The 15337-nt window shown below is 34.9% G+C and overlaps 1 protein-coding gene and 1 pseudogene across 1 annotated transcript; one reads left to right on the forward strand and one right to left on the reverse strand.

The window, feature by feature from the left end:
- Nucleotides 1–1422: 1422 nt before the first annotated feature.
- Nucleotides 1423–2930, reverse strand: LOC139852517 (large ribosomal subunit protein uL24z-like; annotated as a pseudogene).
- A 2951-nt stretch (nucleotides 2931–5881) lies between these two features.
- On the forward strand, nucleotides 5882–9008 carry LOC139886070 (basic leucine zipper 34-like). Its single transcript, XM_071869812.1, has 4 exons — nucleotides 5882–6563; nucleotides 6661–6751; nucleotides 8285–8411; nucleotides 8508–9008. The coding sequence occupies exons 1-4, from the start codon at nucleotides 6010–6012 to the stop codon at nucleotides 8690–8692; spliced, it is 957 nt and encodes a 318-aa protein (XP_071725913.1). The 5' UTR covers nucleotides 5882–6009; the 3' UTR covers nucleotides 8693–9008.
- The last annotated feature ends 6329 nt before the right edge of the window (nucleotides 9009–15337 follow it).

The raw sequence follows: 15337 nt of genomic DNA on the forward strand, positions 1-15337 counted from the left end.
TCTGTTCTCTTACCTCACGACTTGTAGATCGATTCCTTACAAAGTTTGGATTAACTACATCAATGCTCAGTAATTCTTCCTCGACTATCATGTTGTGCAAGAGCACACGACAATATAATAATCGTCTCAACTTGTTGACACTGTGTGGTCGTCCAACCATTTGTAAAATATGGAATCTACCCTGAAGAACACCGAATGTTCTCTCGACAGCCTTACGTGCACTTTCTTTAAATTGTTTCAATTTTGCATGTGGTTCATCTGTTGGGGTCGAATACGCCTTGATTAACGTTGCTCAATCTGGGTAAATACCACCCGCTAATAATAACCATTTGGGTAATTATTACCGTTTACAGTAAATGGAGCAAATGGTGCAGTTTCATTCTTGATGTCATCGAACAACGAAGATTGATTCAAAATATTAACATCGTTGTTAGCACCCACAACATTAAATAATGCATGCCAAATCCACGTATCATATGAAGCAACAGCTTCAAGAACGATGGTTGGGTGACCTTGATGACCACTAGTATATTGCCCTTTCCAAGAAATCGGACAATTCTTTCACTTCCAATGCATGCAGTCAATGGTTCATAGCATTTCCTTAAAATCATGTTTTTCTTCATGAGCGCTATACAAACGAGCTATATCGTTACCCGTTGGTTTCCTTAAATATTCATCAACATAAAGTTCCAAAAATACATTTATAAAAGCTATTAAGAGATATTATTGATGTACCTTCGGGCATTTATAAGCATTCGTCAAACATGACCGCTGTTGTACCATAATACAATTGACGCAACGTAGATGTACACTTTTGTATCGTAGTGAAACCCTGTCAATCAAGGGCATCATTTTTTTGTTTAAAAAATTCAAATGCCTTGGTAAAGGTTCTACATCATAATTACTTATATCATTGACGATGCGCAAAAGTAATGCTTTACTTATTCTAAAACGTCTTTTAAATATTTTTTCGGGGTATATTGGATTCTCATGAAAGTAGAGCTTGTGTAAAGTTTTGGCTACAAGTTCACGATCTCTATGAATGTGAATTCGAGACTGCGGATCAAACTCGTTCGGTGTTTGAAGCCTCTTCAGCATATAATTTTTCGGCCATTGCTCGTAAAGATTCAATTCGTCTTCATCATCCTAATTCCAAATATAAAAAGGTTTTAACAAAGCTTTTGTCATTGAAATTTTTTTTATAATAAGTATAGAATTAATAAAAGAATATTGAAAAAAATGTGTGACAAAAATGATATGTGAAATGTGGTACTTATAAAAGAAAAATAAAAAAATAATATTTTTTTAAGTTATATAGCCGTTTGACCAACATACGTGGCAACACCCCATTCGGTCATCCCTTCTTACGCCACCTTCTCTTCTCCATGATGCAACCATCGCGACACCCATTTTTTGGGTCCATCACGCCCCACAGTGGCGCCATGGAGGTGTGATGGTGGCAAAAATTCTCCGGTCACGCTGCATTGTGAAAGGTCTTGCATATAAAAAAGAACTCTTATATCATACGGAGTATATTTTATTGTATATATAAGAGATTAAGAGGATAAAAGGTGAATTTGGCCAACGAGCCTATAAGAACTTATGGAAGTTTAAAAGAATTTAAGCTTATAATTTTTATAAGCTAAAAGTCATAAGCTTTGTTTGACACACAATAAAAAATAGAACTTATTTTAAGAAGAATTTCTAAAAAAAAAAATTCTTTTAAAACTATTTTTTCTTAAAAAAGAAGAGCTTTGGAGATATAGATTTACTATACACCTTTTATTATAGGAGTATTAGTTTTTTTTTTTGAAGAAATTTCACGGTTGGTCCACAAACTTTGTATCAAAAATTAAGATAGGACCTAATGTTTAAATAAATCGTGGTTGGTCCCAAGTTTTAAACATTATACATAAATAATCCCAGAGTTAACTGATCGTTAGTTCCCACCAGTTAAGTGAAACACATGATATACATATGATGGGTATTATAGTCTTTTTACCTTTAATCAAGATACCCCCTTGATTCATCTTTAACTCACCACACTCATATTCATCACCCACTTGGCAACTTGTAAAGACTAAATAATGTAAACAAATTAATCAGTCAATGTTCTACATAACTGTTGAATGCGAAGTCGATTAAACAAGGAAAGTAAATCAAGATAACTTGAGATATAAGTTTTGCTTGGAGGTCAAGATAACTTGTGAAGCAAGTATCTAAGTTATGGAATGTTCTTTAGCTTGAAGGAAAAGTCATACTTGGGCAACAAGTTGTTTCCTTTTATCATTTTGCACTATAAATACAATCATATGTAACCTGTAATTGTGTGCACGAAAATTATAGTGAAGAATCTCTGTTTTGCGTCTGTGGAGTAAACTCTTCTCCGTGTTTTGGAGTTGGGATATAACCACGTTAAATCTCGTGTCGTTTATTTATCGTTTCATGCTTTATTTTATCGTTTGTCGGTTTGGTGATTGGTTTAAATCACCGGTCTTGTTTGGGTCCATAAATTCCTAACGTCTTCCTCCGTAAATTTGTTACCCTTATCCTTATCTCCAACAGCGCATCCCTTTGCCTTACGCTCCAGCAACGACTTTCGATCCTTATCCAAACGCAGCTTCATAATCAAACATTTAGACGGATTAATTCCATCGTTGATCGTGGTTCCGTTTACCTTCTCATGAGTGATATGCTCGATGTGAATCAACCACTTTCTACGGTAAACCTGCACAACTTTTCCTTCGTGACCATTGTAGGTCCCACGAACGATCTGAACTTCGTCGTCCTTGCGAACCGGCATGGACCGGACGTTGTACTTGGTGCGATGCTATCCGGAAAGAGGTGCGCTCATTAGAATACAACGAACGTTTGACGGCGATGTGAAGTGAGTTACAGTGTGAGCTGGTAACCCTGTGATTGTACTTCATCTTTGTGACGGATATACGTCTATCCCGATTGGTTAATTAAATGACGACCGATAATTGTTGTAAAGACGATAACTTTTGCCCTTTTTTCACCAAACCCAAATGTTTTTGTATAAAATTAGAACAACCCACTTGAGAATCCCATTTTTTGAAAGTAACAATAAATACTGAAATGGGTCTGGATCAGATTCCGGTACAAATTGAAGTTGACTGACTTTTAGAGATTGAGATTGAATATGTGGTAGCATATGGGAAATCGATATTAATAAGAATGTAACAAAAGAAAATGAAGAAAGAGAAACCTAACATAGTTACTATGTCGATTGAATTTGAGGGATTAAAATTTAATAGCATTATTATGGTTTAGGGAAATTTGGGATTCCAAAATTTGAAGATGACTAGCAATAGTTAGTCATCTTGAAATGATATCGGTGTAGATCAGATTTTGTTACGTGTAATGATGAAGAAGATTCATGGTCGTTTATGTTTCTGCAAAAGAAGAACAAGTGTAGAACAAACAGATACGGAGTACTAGTAAAATAGGAAAGGGTTGGTAAACGGTAAAAAGACTATAATGCCCATCAAGTGTTCATTGTGTTTCACTTAACTGGTGGAGACTAACGATCAGTTAACTCTGAGACTATTCATGTACAATATTTAAAATTTGGGATCAACTATGATTGATTTAAACTTTAGGTCCCATCTAATTTCTGGTACAAAGTTTGGGGACCAACCATCATATTTTTTTTTTTTTGGGCAAAATTCACGCAAAATTTTCTAACATCTAGCCTTTACTCATACATACTATCATTCTACACAAACAAAATCTACTAACCAATTAAAGACCCACCACAAATTACGAACTAAAAACAAGCATTTTTAAATAAAGAAACCGACAAGCAACATCAAAAGAACTCACCAAAACCACCAAAAAAGAATCACAATGATGCATATAAGAGTGTGAGTTTGATAGGATTGTATCGCCCAACAACAAGTCCTACAATATAAACTCAAAAGTTTATCTTTTCGCTAAAACCAATTGGAAGTAGTGGGAGGTTCCGTTAGACTTATATGCATACATTCTTTTTCTTCCCATATCTGATGAGGAACTTTGGTTTGCACCATTACAAAGCACCCCTCAAACCTAAGTACCTCCCTTACACAACCCCTCGAACGAGAGTTGAGTCCACTCATCGTTGGCCATACCGAGGGGTGCGACACGTTGCACCGAGCGTTCAGGGGTGAGCCAGCTGAGCCGTTCATCACATTCGGGCTATAGTCTGACTCTGACACCACTGATAGAATCGTATCGCCCAACAACATGCCCTACAATATAAGCTCAAGAAGTCAAGAGTCTCTCTTTTCCCTAAAATCAATTTGTATAGAGGGAGGTTCCCCTATAATTATATGCATACAATTGTTTCTTTTCATATTTGATGTAGGACATTGGTTTGCACCCTTACATAGTTTACATTTTATATATGAGTCATTTTAAGTCATTCACAAGTATAAGATTCAACTTCTACTACTTTACTAAAGACTTATAAAAATAATAAGTTTTAGCTTCCAGCTTCAATTAAGGTTGGAGAACTCAGATCTCGGGGAGATCTCGGCATCTCGGAAATATCTTGAGGAGATCTCGGACGTTGACTTACGTTGAATTTTTAGTTTTTAATATAAATATAAATATATCTATAAATATCTGTATATTTATATATATTTTTACGGGATTTTACAATAAAATCCTAAAAACGAGTGTGAAAAAACCCGAGAAATTATGAGATTTATGAGAAAATTCGAGAAATGAGCGAGAAAATCTGATCAAACACGTCTTTGACCAAGTTTGACCACGTCGACTGAGAAATCTCGGGAGACGGACATCTCATCTCGGTTGCCTTCTAAAAACGAGATCTCGGGGAGATATGAGAGAGAAATACGGAGATTTACAATACTAGCTTCAATATTAACTTTAGCTTTTTTCATAAGCTGTATCTCCAACTAGTTACATCCAAACACACCAAAAACTAGGGGTGTTCATCGGTTTGATTTTCAAGTTTCTTCAGATTATTCGGTTTGGTCTCCCCGATTTTGAAAATTCTCGGACCGAAACCGAAAATCGAACCGAAAATCCAATTTCGATTTGAAATTGGTTTAGTATTCGGTTTAACGGTTCGAAACCAATACAGCACAGCCCTACCCAAAACGCATAAAAGTTTTACATGACCTGACTTCCCAAGGGAGGTCAGGGGGTTCGATGCCCATTAGCTGCTAAATATTTCCACTGAGTTTACCCGTCCATTTGACGTGTCTCGGAGGTTGCGAACGTCTTGCGGTCAAGCCTCACCCGAGGGGTTTTACCATACGCGATATCCGTATGGATTCGTCGTGGGGATTTCCTTCTCAGAGGCGGTAGAGCGGTAATGTTCGTTCGAGAAAATGATCGGATATGGGTGGATTCTGATATCACTTTCAGAGATCTTTGTGAGTTATTTCTAATCACTCTTAAAAAGAAAAGAAAAAAAGACATGTACTAATAAAATGAGTTGAAAAAGAAGAAAAAATTGATACGAGTATACCTGACTTTAACATCTCATTTTATAAAAATTCAGAAAAAATTGATACGAGTATACCTGACTTTCACATCTTATTTTATAAAAATTCTTTTATAAAATGTACTCGTATATTTGAACGCAGTATCTTGATAAACCGGAAGTAGCTAGGAGCAATTGGATTTAAAATTAATCTAACCCCAGTGATAGATAAACCGGAGGAAGTCGGTCACATCGGCGGCACGTGGTAGCCTGATTTCGCCGGTTATTAAAATTAATCTAACCCCCCAGTGATATATCTTTGAGTTCACAGCCTGTTGCTAGCTGTCATAATCCTCCTCCCCCCATGTGACCCACCACCTTCCCCTTCCCCCTCCATCTCTTATTTCCCACCAAAATTCACATATCTATCATCTCATATATGTCTCCTCCTATATACTCGCTCCCACATCTACATTTTTACATCTAATACTAATCCACACTCATTACCTCTTGTTAATCTGATTAATTAATTTGTTGTTACTAAATTATTAATGGCACAATTACCGCCAAAAGTACCGACAATGGCGCAAAATTGGCCGTCATTTCCGTACCAAATGATGTCCATGCCATCATCAGCAGCACAACCCCCAAATTGGGTGGACGATTTTCTCGATTTCTCGTCCACCAGAAGAAACTCACATCGAAGATCTGTGAGCGACCCTATCGAATTCATTGAATCCCCATATATCGACGAATGTCGTAATAATTCAACTGATAGGGTGACGTGTACTAATAATAACGGATTTGAACGTTTGGATGATGAGCAGTTTAGCTCCATGTTTCCTGATGACGTGGCAACCAATCTACCCCCGACTAGATCTTCGTCCAATCCCTCCACACCGTCCGATCAAAATAGTGATAACGACCAAGGTAAACCGGTAGCACCTACACAGGAACATGAACAGCAACGGCAATTGATGAAAAGTGAACCGGATGGTGACGTGGAAGACGTTAATGGTTGCATACAAGAGACGGAATCCGGTAAACCGTGTTTCAATTTCTCCAGCGACGGAAGCACAATTGTTGATCCAAAAAGAGTTAAAAGGTATGGATAGTAGAATGTGGATAATATTAGTTGCTTGATGAACAAGCTAAAGTTAATTAATGTGTGTTAATAATCATAATTTAATTATGTTAAACAGGATTTTAGCGAATCGCCAATCGGCTCAAAGATCACGAGTGAGAAAATTGCAGTACATTTCTGAACTCGAACGCAGTGTTACATCGTTACAGGTTTGTAATTAGGTTAAATTTTACTTTATGTAACTAATTAATCTAATTTTTATTTTTATAAGAGTGATGATATGTACATAACTCATTTTTGTTATGTACACAACTATCATGATTTACAGTATTGTATAGTACAACACTCTAAAGCATGATGGCCGTGTACGTAACAAAAATGGATTGTGTACATATCACCCATTTTTATAACCCTTAATTTTATTATATAAATATAAATATAAATTACGGAGTATGGAGTATAATTTATAATTAATAATTATATATATATTAATAATATAAATTATCTAATTAGTTTTGCTTGATATCCATTTAATGAACAATTAATTTCTTTAAATATAGAATTTAATGTATATAACTAATAACTTATCTATATCTATAAAATGTTAATGAGTACAAATAATACTCCGTAATGTTAGGGAGTGATATTTATGTACATCTCAATTAAGTTAAGTAATCTTATACGGGACACATTAGCAAAACCGTTATCTAAAACCTTTTTTTTTTTTTTTGAAAATCAAGTATATATAAAAACCAAGGAAATTACAAAGTCCACGAAGGGATTACATCAGACCACGAACTATAGAAAACTATATACAAATTTACAATTGAGAAAACAAAATAAAATAAAACTAAAGGAAAATGAGACAAGGCAGATTAGCCGACCCCCGATCTATTGTGGGTGGAGGAGATGAACGAACTTGGGTTTATTAACCATTGCGACCATTCCAAGTTGGTTTTCTTTAAACGTTTCGAGATCCATCCTTAACTAGCCGTTTGGATATTGGTTAGAATCGAAGCCCCGTTCCAAACTTTGTTTTTGAAACCTGCTTATTTATGTGCAAAATTTATGAAATCAACAAATTTATCCAGAAATAGATTATGATCACTCGATCAATAAGATATTTCATGTCTATTTAAAACTTTATAAAAAAGAAATATACTAATATATAGTGGAGTACTATATAGATATAGATGGATCGATGTAGATATATAGTAAATGGAAATTATTAGTACTATACGGCAATTATTTGGCCTAGTAGTACGTAGTACTAATATACTTATTTAAGAGGGATAATATTATAATTTTAATTTTAATTTTAATTTGTTTAAAAAGATTAAAACTTAATTAATAGTGAGAATGCTTTATAAATTATAAGTATTTGTTAATAATATTCAATATTAACTAGAAACCACTGTTTTTATAATGACGAATATCGAATTTTGTGTTAATTTGTTTTTCTCATTAATCTAAAATTGCATAGTTCATTGAATTAAAAACTGCATGTGCCTTTTCACGAATCATTACTTGATCTAATTTTGGCTAAAGTTTACGTACGATAATTCAATATACTACTAGCTACTAGTGGTTTTGTTTAAGTAAATTTTGATTAATGAAATTTTAATCATTATTAGCTCAATTCTTCGAGTTATAAAATCAAAGTGACCATTGTATCTGAAATTTGTTATCTTGAGCTCCAGTCGCCAGTTACTAATTCATTATTTTTGCTGCTAATTATTTAGACGGAAGTGTCTGCATTATCACCACGAGTAGCATTTTTGGATCATCAAAGGTTGGTTTTAAACGTTGATAATAGCGCGCTTAAGCAACGGATAGCAGCATTAGCCCAAGACAAAATCTTCAAAGATGGTACGTGATTTTTAATCGAATTGATTACAATTAGACAAAATTGAAAATTGAAAATTGATCATATATAATTAATTAAATGGTTATATTTGTACGTAGCTCATCAAGAAGCGTTAAAGAAGGAGATAGAGAGGTTAAGAAAAGTGTACAATCAACAAAACATGCAAAAAGGGTGTAATGAAAACGGTGATGATAAGAATGCGACGGTGACCGGTGGAAACGATGGTGGTTCAGCCGCCGTAGACCGGAGTGGGACAGAGGGAGGAGGAATAAGGATATGCTAAATTGCGCCCATGCATGCACGTGATGTGTTTTTCAGCTTTCAATAGTGGTGTGAGTGGTCCCCCATGATTGGCATGTGACTTTTTTAATTTAACATGGCTTCTACAGCACTTCTTTTTCCCGTTTTGTTTCGTGTATTTTATTAATTATTTTTTATATTTATTTATTAGATTCTTTTGCCCTAAAAAAGGGTGTGGGGTATTTGGAATTCTAGGTGCAGAGGGCGTTGTTGTAATTTTATTGGTTCTTGATTTTTTCTTCTTCGAGTTGGGCCTAATTGGGCCATCAGTGTAATTGTATGACAATTTTAACGCTTTATTCAACCTTAAAATAAGTTCTCATATATGTTTATATATAGATCGAAAAAAATAATATGAACGTATTTAATGATGATGATTGGAATCATTAAATGTTAATCATGCTATTTATATATGGATACTTCTTATTGGTATTGTAGTTCAGATAAGAAGATGACGGTGGTCACCTATTGTACTCGTAAATAATAAATAAATAAGCTTAAAGATATACGTAATATACTTATACTACAATTTTATTTTAGAGTGAATATAACTATATTTCCTCTTCCACTGTCTTTGTGTTATTTAGAATTCGTGTTTATTAAAAACGAATGAAAATAGATCCTTTTTTTTATAAAAAATATTCACCGGGTAAAACCCGTTACCCAAAAAAGAATTCGTGTTTATTAAAAACGAATGAAAATAGATCCTTTTTTTTATGTTGAAATGTTGGAAATGAATAAAGGTTTTTTTTCCAAAATAAAAAAAAAAAAATACAGCAGAAAGTGATGCATTGTTTTTTTCTCTCATTAAATTTTTTTTTTTTTTTTTTTTTTTCCTAATTGCAACCTTTTTTTATGCATAATATATATTATTATCTTAGTTATCTTAAATTAAACAATTAAAACAAAGTCCGATATAGAAATAAAATAAAGGAAAAATTGTTTCAAAATGCATTGAACTTTCACCAAATTTCTATTGTATGCATTCAAATTTCAGATCTCCTATTGTATGCATTCAAGTTTTAAATACATGCTATTGTATACAAAACATGACTTATACATAAGGTAACAGGTTACCAAAGTTAATTTTTTGACGCAGTTAGTCCCTCAACATAACGAGTGTTAATTATCTTCGTTACAAATCTCCTTCCTTCGATCAATATTAATTTCTTCTTTGCATATCTATCCTTAGCATTGAAACACTGAGAACTTTAGTTTAAAAAATCATGATTTAAATTCTAATTAAAATCCTAAAAAACAAATCACTATCCATCTAATTCTAATCAAAATCTTAATAAACAAATCACGATCCATCTTTAATACTTCATTATACAAATAAAGATCTGAAAGCAATTCAAATTCATAACTAAACAATAACTTTCATTTCATTAACTTCATGATGATGTGCGTAGCCCATCATGTTTTTTCATTGGGCTTGCACTTGGGCTTGAGCTAGGAAAAGCCCACAAATTTCCTAAAAACCCTAACTCCCCTCTATAAATAGAGGGGTCATCCCCACTTTCCATCCATCTCTCTTTCTCTCTCTATATTGCTCTCCACTCATTCTCTCTCATCATTTTCTCCTCACACACAAATCCAAGGGTTTTTGCCTCTTAGACTTTTTTCCCTCACGGCCCGACTACCCGATCGAACCGGACGGCACTCAACCATCGACCACCCTCTCGAGATCATCATCTCGATTCGGGTTGTCACGGTATCCGGACCGGAGTGTTGATGTCGTTGAACCCCAAAAACCCCTCTTTCATTGATCCAAGTGTAGTTCTGTCAACGGCGCAAATCTATGCTTGATCAATTGGCGCCATCTGTGGGACTCGAACCAATTAGCTAGTGATCTACTGTCACAAATTCTTCTCGGTCTTACACCAACAGCTCCTCGCAACAGCTCCTCCCAACAGCTTCTCGTAACAGCTCCGAGCGCATACTGATTAGCGCGCATCAGACAGCGCATACTCATCAGCGCGCATCAGTCAGCGCATGCTCTTCAGCGCGCATCAGACGGCGCATGATCTTCAGCACATGCTCTTCAGCGCGCATCAGACAGCGCATGCTATTCAGCGCGCATCAGTGAGCGCATGCTCATTAGTGCGCATCAGTCAGCACATGCTCTTCAGCGCGCATCAGTGAGCGCATGCTCTTCAGCGCGCATCAGCCAGTGTATGCTCTTCAGCGCGGATCAGACAGCGCATACTCATTAGCGCGCATCAGACAGCACATACTCATTAGCGCGCATCAGACAGCACATGCTCTTCAGCACACATCAGTGAGCGCATGCACTTCAGCGCGCATCAGTTAGCGTATGCTCTTCAGCGCGCATCAGACAGCGCATACTCTTCAGCGCGCATCAGACAGCGCATACTCATTAACGCGGATCAGTCAGCGCATGCTCTTCAGCGCGCATCAGTCAGCGCATGCTCTTCAGCGTGCATCAGTTAGAGCATGATCATTAGCGCACATCAGTCAGCGCATGCTCGTTAGCGGGCATCAGTCAGCACAGCTCCGCGCCACAGCTCCGCGCCACAGCTCCGCGCGCATCAGTCAACTCATCGGGTCAGCGTACCACTGTTCATCACCATCCATGTATTCCTGTAAGTCTTTATTAATGTTATTAATAATCACCTTGCTTATGCCTTTGTATCTATAAGGAGGGATTGTGGCTCAATATACAAGCAAATTAATTTTATATAAAAAAATAATTAAGAAGCGACCATAAGCGCTGGTTGAATAAGTTGGAATTTAACTCTCTTGTTAATAAAATTCACTCCGTACGCATAATACTTGGGTAGGTCCATCATCCAAAATATGGGTATTTTATTTTTTAAATTAAATTACATGGTACCAATTTATTATGTGCATGCGTTCGGTCAGTAAATTAAGCGCAACTAATTGTGCGCATGGTGCAAACCTATAAAGCGTGTGTAATACTTGTATCCCATACGTTGAGTAATAAGCCCTGTGATTAACATAGCTCGTGATACATGCGCATCATATCCAAGTAATGTAGCATTCTTGTTGTTATTAAATTAATCATATTGTGGCAACATATCAATTCGGTGTACAACTATACGCGTACTCCACACTCAGTTACCTTTGCGCGTTTCTGATAACCAAGCTAACTGCGCTCAACACACATCGCATTTGGATGAGTTTCAAAACCAAACGTTCATGTGGTCATGTTAGGGAGCACCGATAGATAAAGGTTGCGTCACCCGTTTCGCTTGCGCAATTCATGACCGAGCTGTATGTTGATTCTAAGGAAATTTTGTGCGCACAACATTGAAACAAAAGCTCTGTGCGCAACGTATGCAATCGATCGAGCTCCGCGCTCACCCCTGCCGAACAAACTTTGTGTGCATCGCATTCAATCATGCATAACCAAGCAAGCATCGTACGTGCACCGCGATGAACTGAGCTTTATGCTCAAAACTCCATGATGGGCTCGTGCACAAAGATCCACGCCAAATATAATATTTCGTGATATGCGACACTATACACCGATGCTTGGCTAATTAACTCATGAAAAGGTTTTCTTCACTATCTCATCATAACTAACTCGGTTCCGTCCGATCAGCTATACCTGTGCATGAAATTTATATCTGGTTACCCACAAAGTTTAAACTTGCGCCGTTAAATTCGTGAGTTTAATTCACAAGTTTTTTCCGCATTGTTTAATCTGCAAAATTCGCGAAGTCAATACCTCAAAGGATACGTGATTCTTGTCCTAAAAACCCAAAGGCTAGGACATACCAATTTTATGTGCAGCACTTAGTAATAATTTGCGCAAGACATAAGTCGTTAGTTACTGACATGAGCTGGTTAGTGACATTGGCACATAGATATTGGTAAGACGTACTATTTATGAAAGTATATGTTAAGCTGGACATTATGCTTGTTGTAACATCCCGCCTTTTTTCGTTTACTTCCCGTTTAATTATTCTAAAGTCCGTTATATAATTATAACACCTTCCGTTAATACGCGTTTCTAAATTATCTCGTTTAGGTAATTCACGCACCCGCAACCGAACTCGAGGACTAGTTTCGCCAATTGATCAAAGATGTGACTAGATGGACTAGTCAACACCCACCTCCTTTCATTGTCCATTTCATTTCCATTTTCTTTAATACTTTCACATTTTTTTCTCTCAAAACCTAAAACAAAGAATCATCATCTATTTCAAATCGAGCAACCATCAATCCAAACAAATTACATATTCGGGATCCTTGCATCTTCCTCTTCAAATCCATATCGATTACATCTCATTTGGATAACTTTCTAAAAACACTAGATTTTGTGTTCTTGACATTTTTGACTTATAAAAAGTGTTAATTAGTATCTATGGCTCAAGTCTAGCATGATTATGTGATTTGTATGCTCGATCTTGTTATTTTAAGCAACTAGCATGAACTTGAATTTTGGTGTGTTTGATTTGGTGATTTGATTGCTTGAATGTTGTTAAATGTTATAAGTGCATGTTTTAATTGTGTTACTAATATCACTAGCTTCAATTTGATGTGTAGGTTGCTTTAGAAAACTTCATAAACTTGATTATTGATTTTGGTGATGTTGGTTAGGGATTGATAGACCTAAATGTGAAAATTTGATGTATTTAATGCCATGAATTGTTGTTGGTAAGTGGTTAGTTGGATTGTATGCTTGATTACCTACTAAACGGCGTATGATATGTATGCATTTAATTCACGAATCATAAAAAATGCATTTATGCATTAATGGTGGACATTTAATGAGCATTCAACTTGGTTTTAATTTTTGTAAATAATGTTTTTGATTGATGAAAGGTGTTTAGTTGTTCTCCTCGTTAGATTACCTTTCCAACGACATAAGATACGCGTTTTAAGTATTTACGGTTCATAAATTAGACTTGTTTGAAGTTTGGCTCGTTTTGACACTTGAAGGCTACCCAGAATTGCTGATCAGATACTCACCGCGGCGCGGGCTTCCAGGCCGCGGCGTAGCTTAACATAGACACAGATGGTCTTGGACCATCAAAAGTCTCGACCCCCAAAACCTGCTTTAACCCGCGGCGCCTGAAAGGACCCGTTCATATACATTATAAACGATTCACAATAGTTGATTACATCGCGAGGTATTTGACCTCTATATGATAAATTTTACAAACATTGCATTCGTTTTTAAAAGACAAACTTTCTTTACATCTAAAGTTGACGGCATGCATACCATTTCATAATACATCCAACTATAATTGACTCAATAATAATCTTGATGAACTCAATGACTCGAATGCAACATCTTTTGAAATATGTCATGAATGACTCCAAATAATATCCTTAAAATGAGCTAATGTACAGCGGAAGATTTCTTTAATACCTGAGAATAAACATGCTTTAAAGTGTCAACCAAAAGGTTGGTGAGTTCATTAGTTTATCATAATCCATCAATTCCATAATTTTAATAGACCACAAGATTCTCATTTTTCATAAATAACATTACACTCGCAAGTGTAATAAAAATCATTCGTATGATGAACACTTGGTAACCGACAATAACATAATGCATATAGAATATCCCCCGCATACTCGCAAGTATGCTATATAACGGCAATCACAATCACCTTTTTAAATCGAAGTACTAAAGCATTCCAAATTCTAGAATGGGGTTTGTTAGGCCCATAGATCTATCTTTAGGATTCGCGTCAATTAGGGGGCCATTTCCCTAATTCTTAGGTTACCAGACTTGAAGGGGCGATATTCGGTTTAATAATCCAACCATACAATGTAGTTTTAAGTACTCGTGTCTATTTCGTCAAACATTGATAAAACAGCGCATGTATTCTCAGTCCCAAAAATATATATTGCAAAAGCATTTAAAAAGGGAGCAAATGAAACTCACAATACTGTATTTTGTAGTAAAAATACATATGACGTCATTGAACAAGTGCAAGGTTGGCCTTGGATTCACGAACCTATATTAATTATATATATTTATATGGTTGATCAATATCTGTCTAACAATTTAGGTCAAGTCGTAGTGTATCACAATCCTAATGCTCGAGACTAAATATGCAAAAGTCAACAAAAGTCATATTGACCAAAATGTCTTCCAAAATTTATACATGATTAAAATGTAGTTTAAATATAGTCGTTTTATATATTTAAATATTTTTAATAGATTTTATTAAAGTAAATAATATAGTTCTTTTATTAATAAATAAAATTTTATATTAAAATTTATATAATACAAATATACTTTTATATATCTTAAGTAATAAAATTTATAAAGTTCATTTAATATCATAAAAATAATATGATAAGTATTATTAATGTAATTATATTATACGTAGTAAAATATCTTTGTATCACATATTTATTTGATAAAATAATATTGATAATAAGTAAAAGTTGTATTATTATTATTCTACTAATAAAAATAACAATAATTATATTTTCTAAAAATGATAAAATGATAATAGTACTAAAATGATAATAATAATTATGTTTCATATTAACAATGATATTTTTATTAAAAATAATAATCTTAGTAAAAATGATAGTTTTAATATTAATAATACTTTTAATAATAATAATAATAATAATAATAATAATAATAATAATAATAATAATAATAATAATA

Source organism: Rutidosis leptorrhynchoides, chromosome 1 (genome assembly GCF_046630445.1).
Source record: "Rutidosis leptorrhynchoides isolate AG116_Rl617_1_P2 chromosome 1, CSIRO_AGI_Rlap_v1, whole genome shotgun sequence".
NCBI classification, from domain to species: domain Eukaryota; kingdom Viridiplantae; phylum Streptophyta; class Magnoliopsida; order Asterales; family Asteraceae; genus Rutidosis; species Rutidosis leptorrhynchoides.

Coding starts and splice junctions, on each gene's coding strand:
- LOC139886070 (XM_071869812.1), top strand. CDS start 6,010: ATGGCACAATTACCGCCAAAAGTACCGACAATGGCGCAAAATTGGCCG. Junction 6,752..8,284: donor GCAGTGTTACATCGTTACAG/GTTTGTAATTAG, acceptor CTAATTATTTAG/ACGGAAGTGTCTGCATTATC. Junction 8,412..8,507: donor AGACAAAATCTTCAAAGATG/GTACGTGATTTT, acceptor ATTTGTACGTAG/CTCATCAAGAAGCGTTAAAG.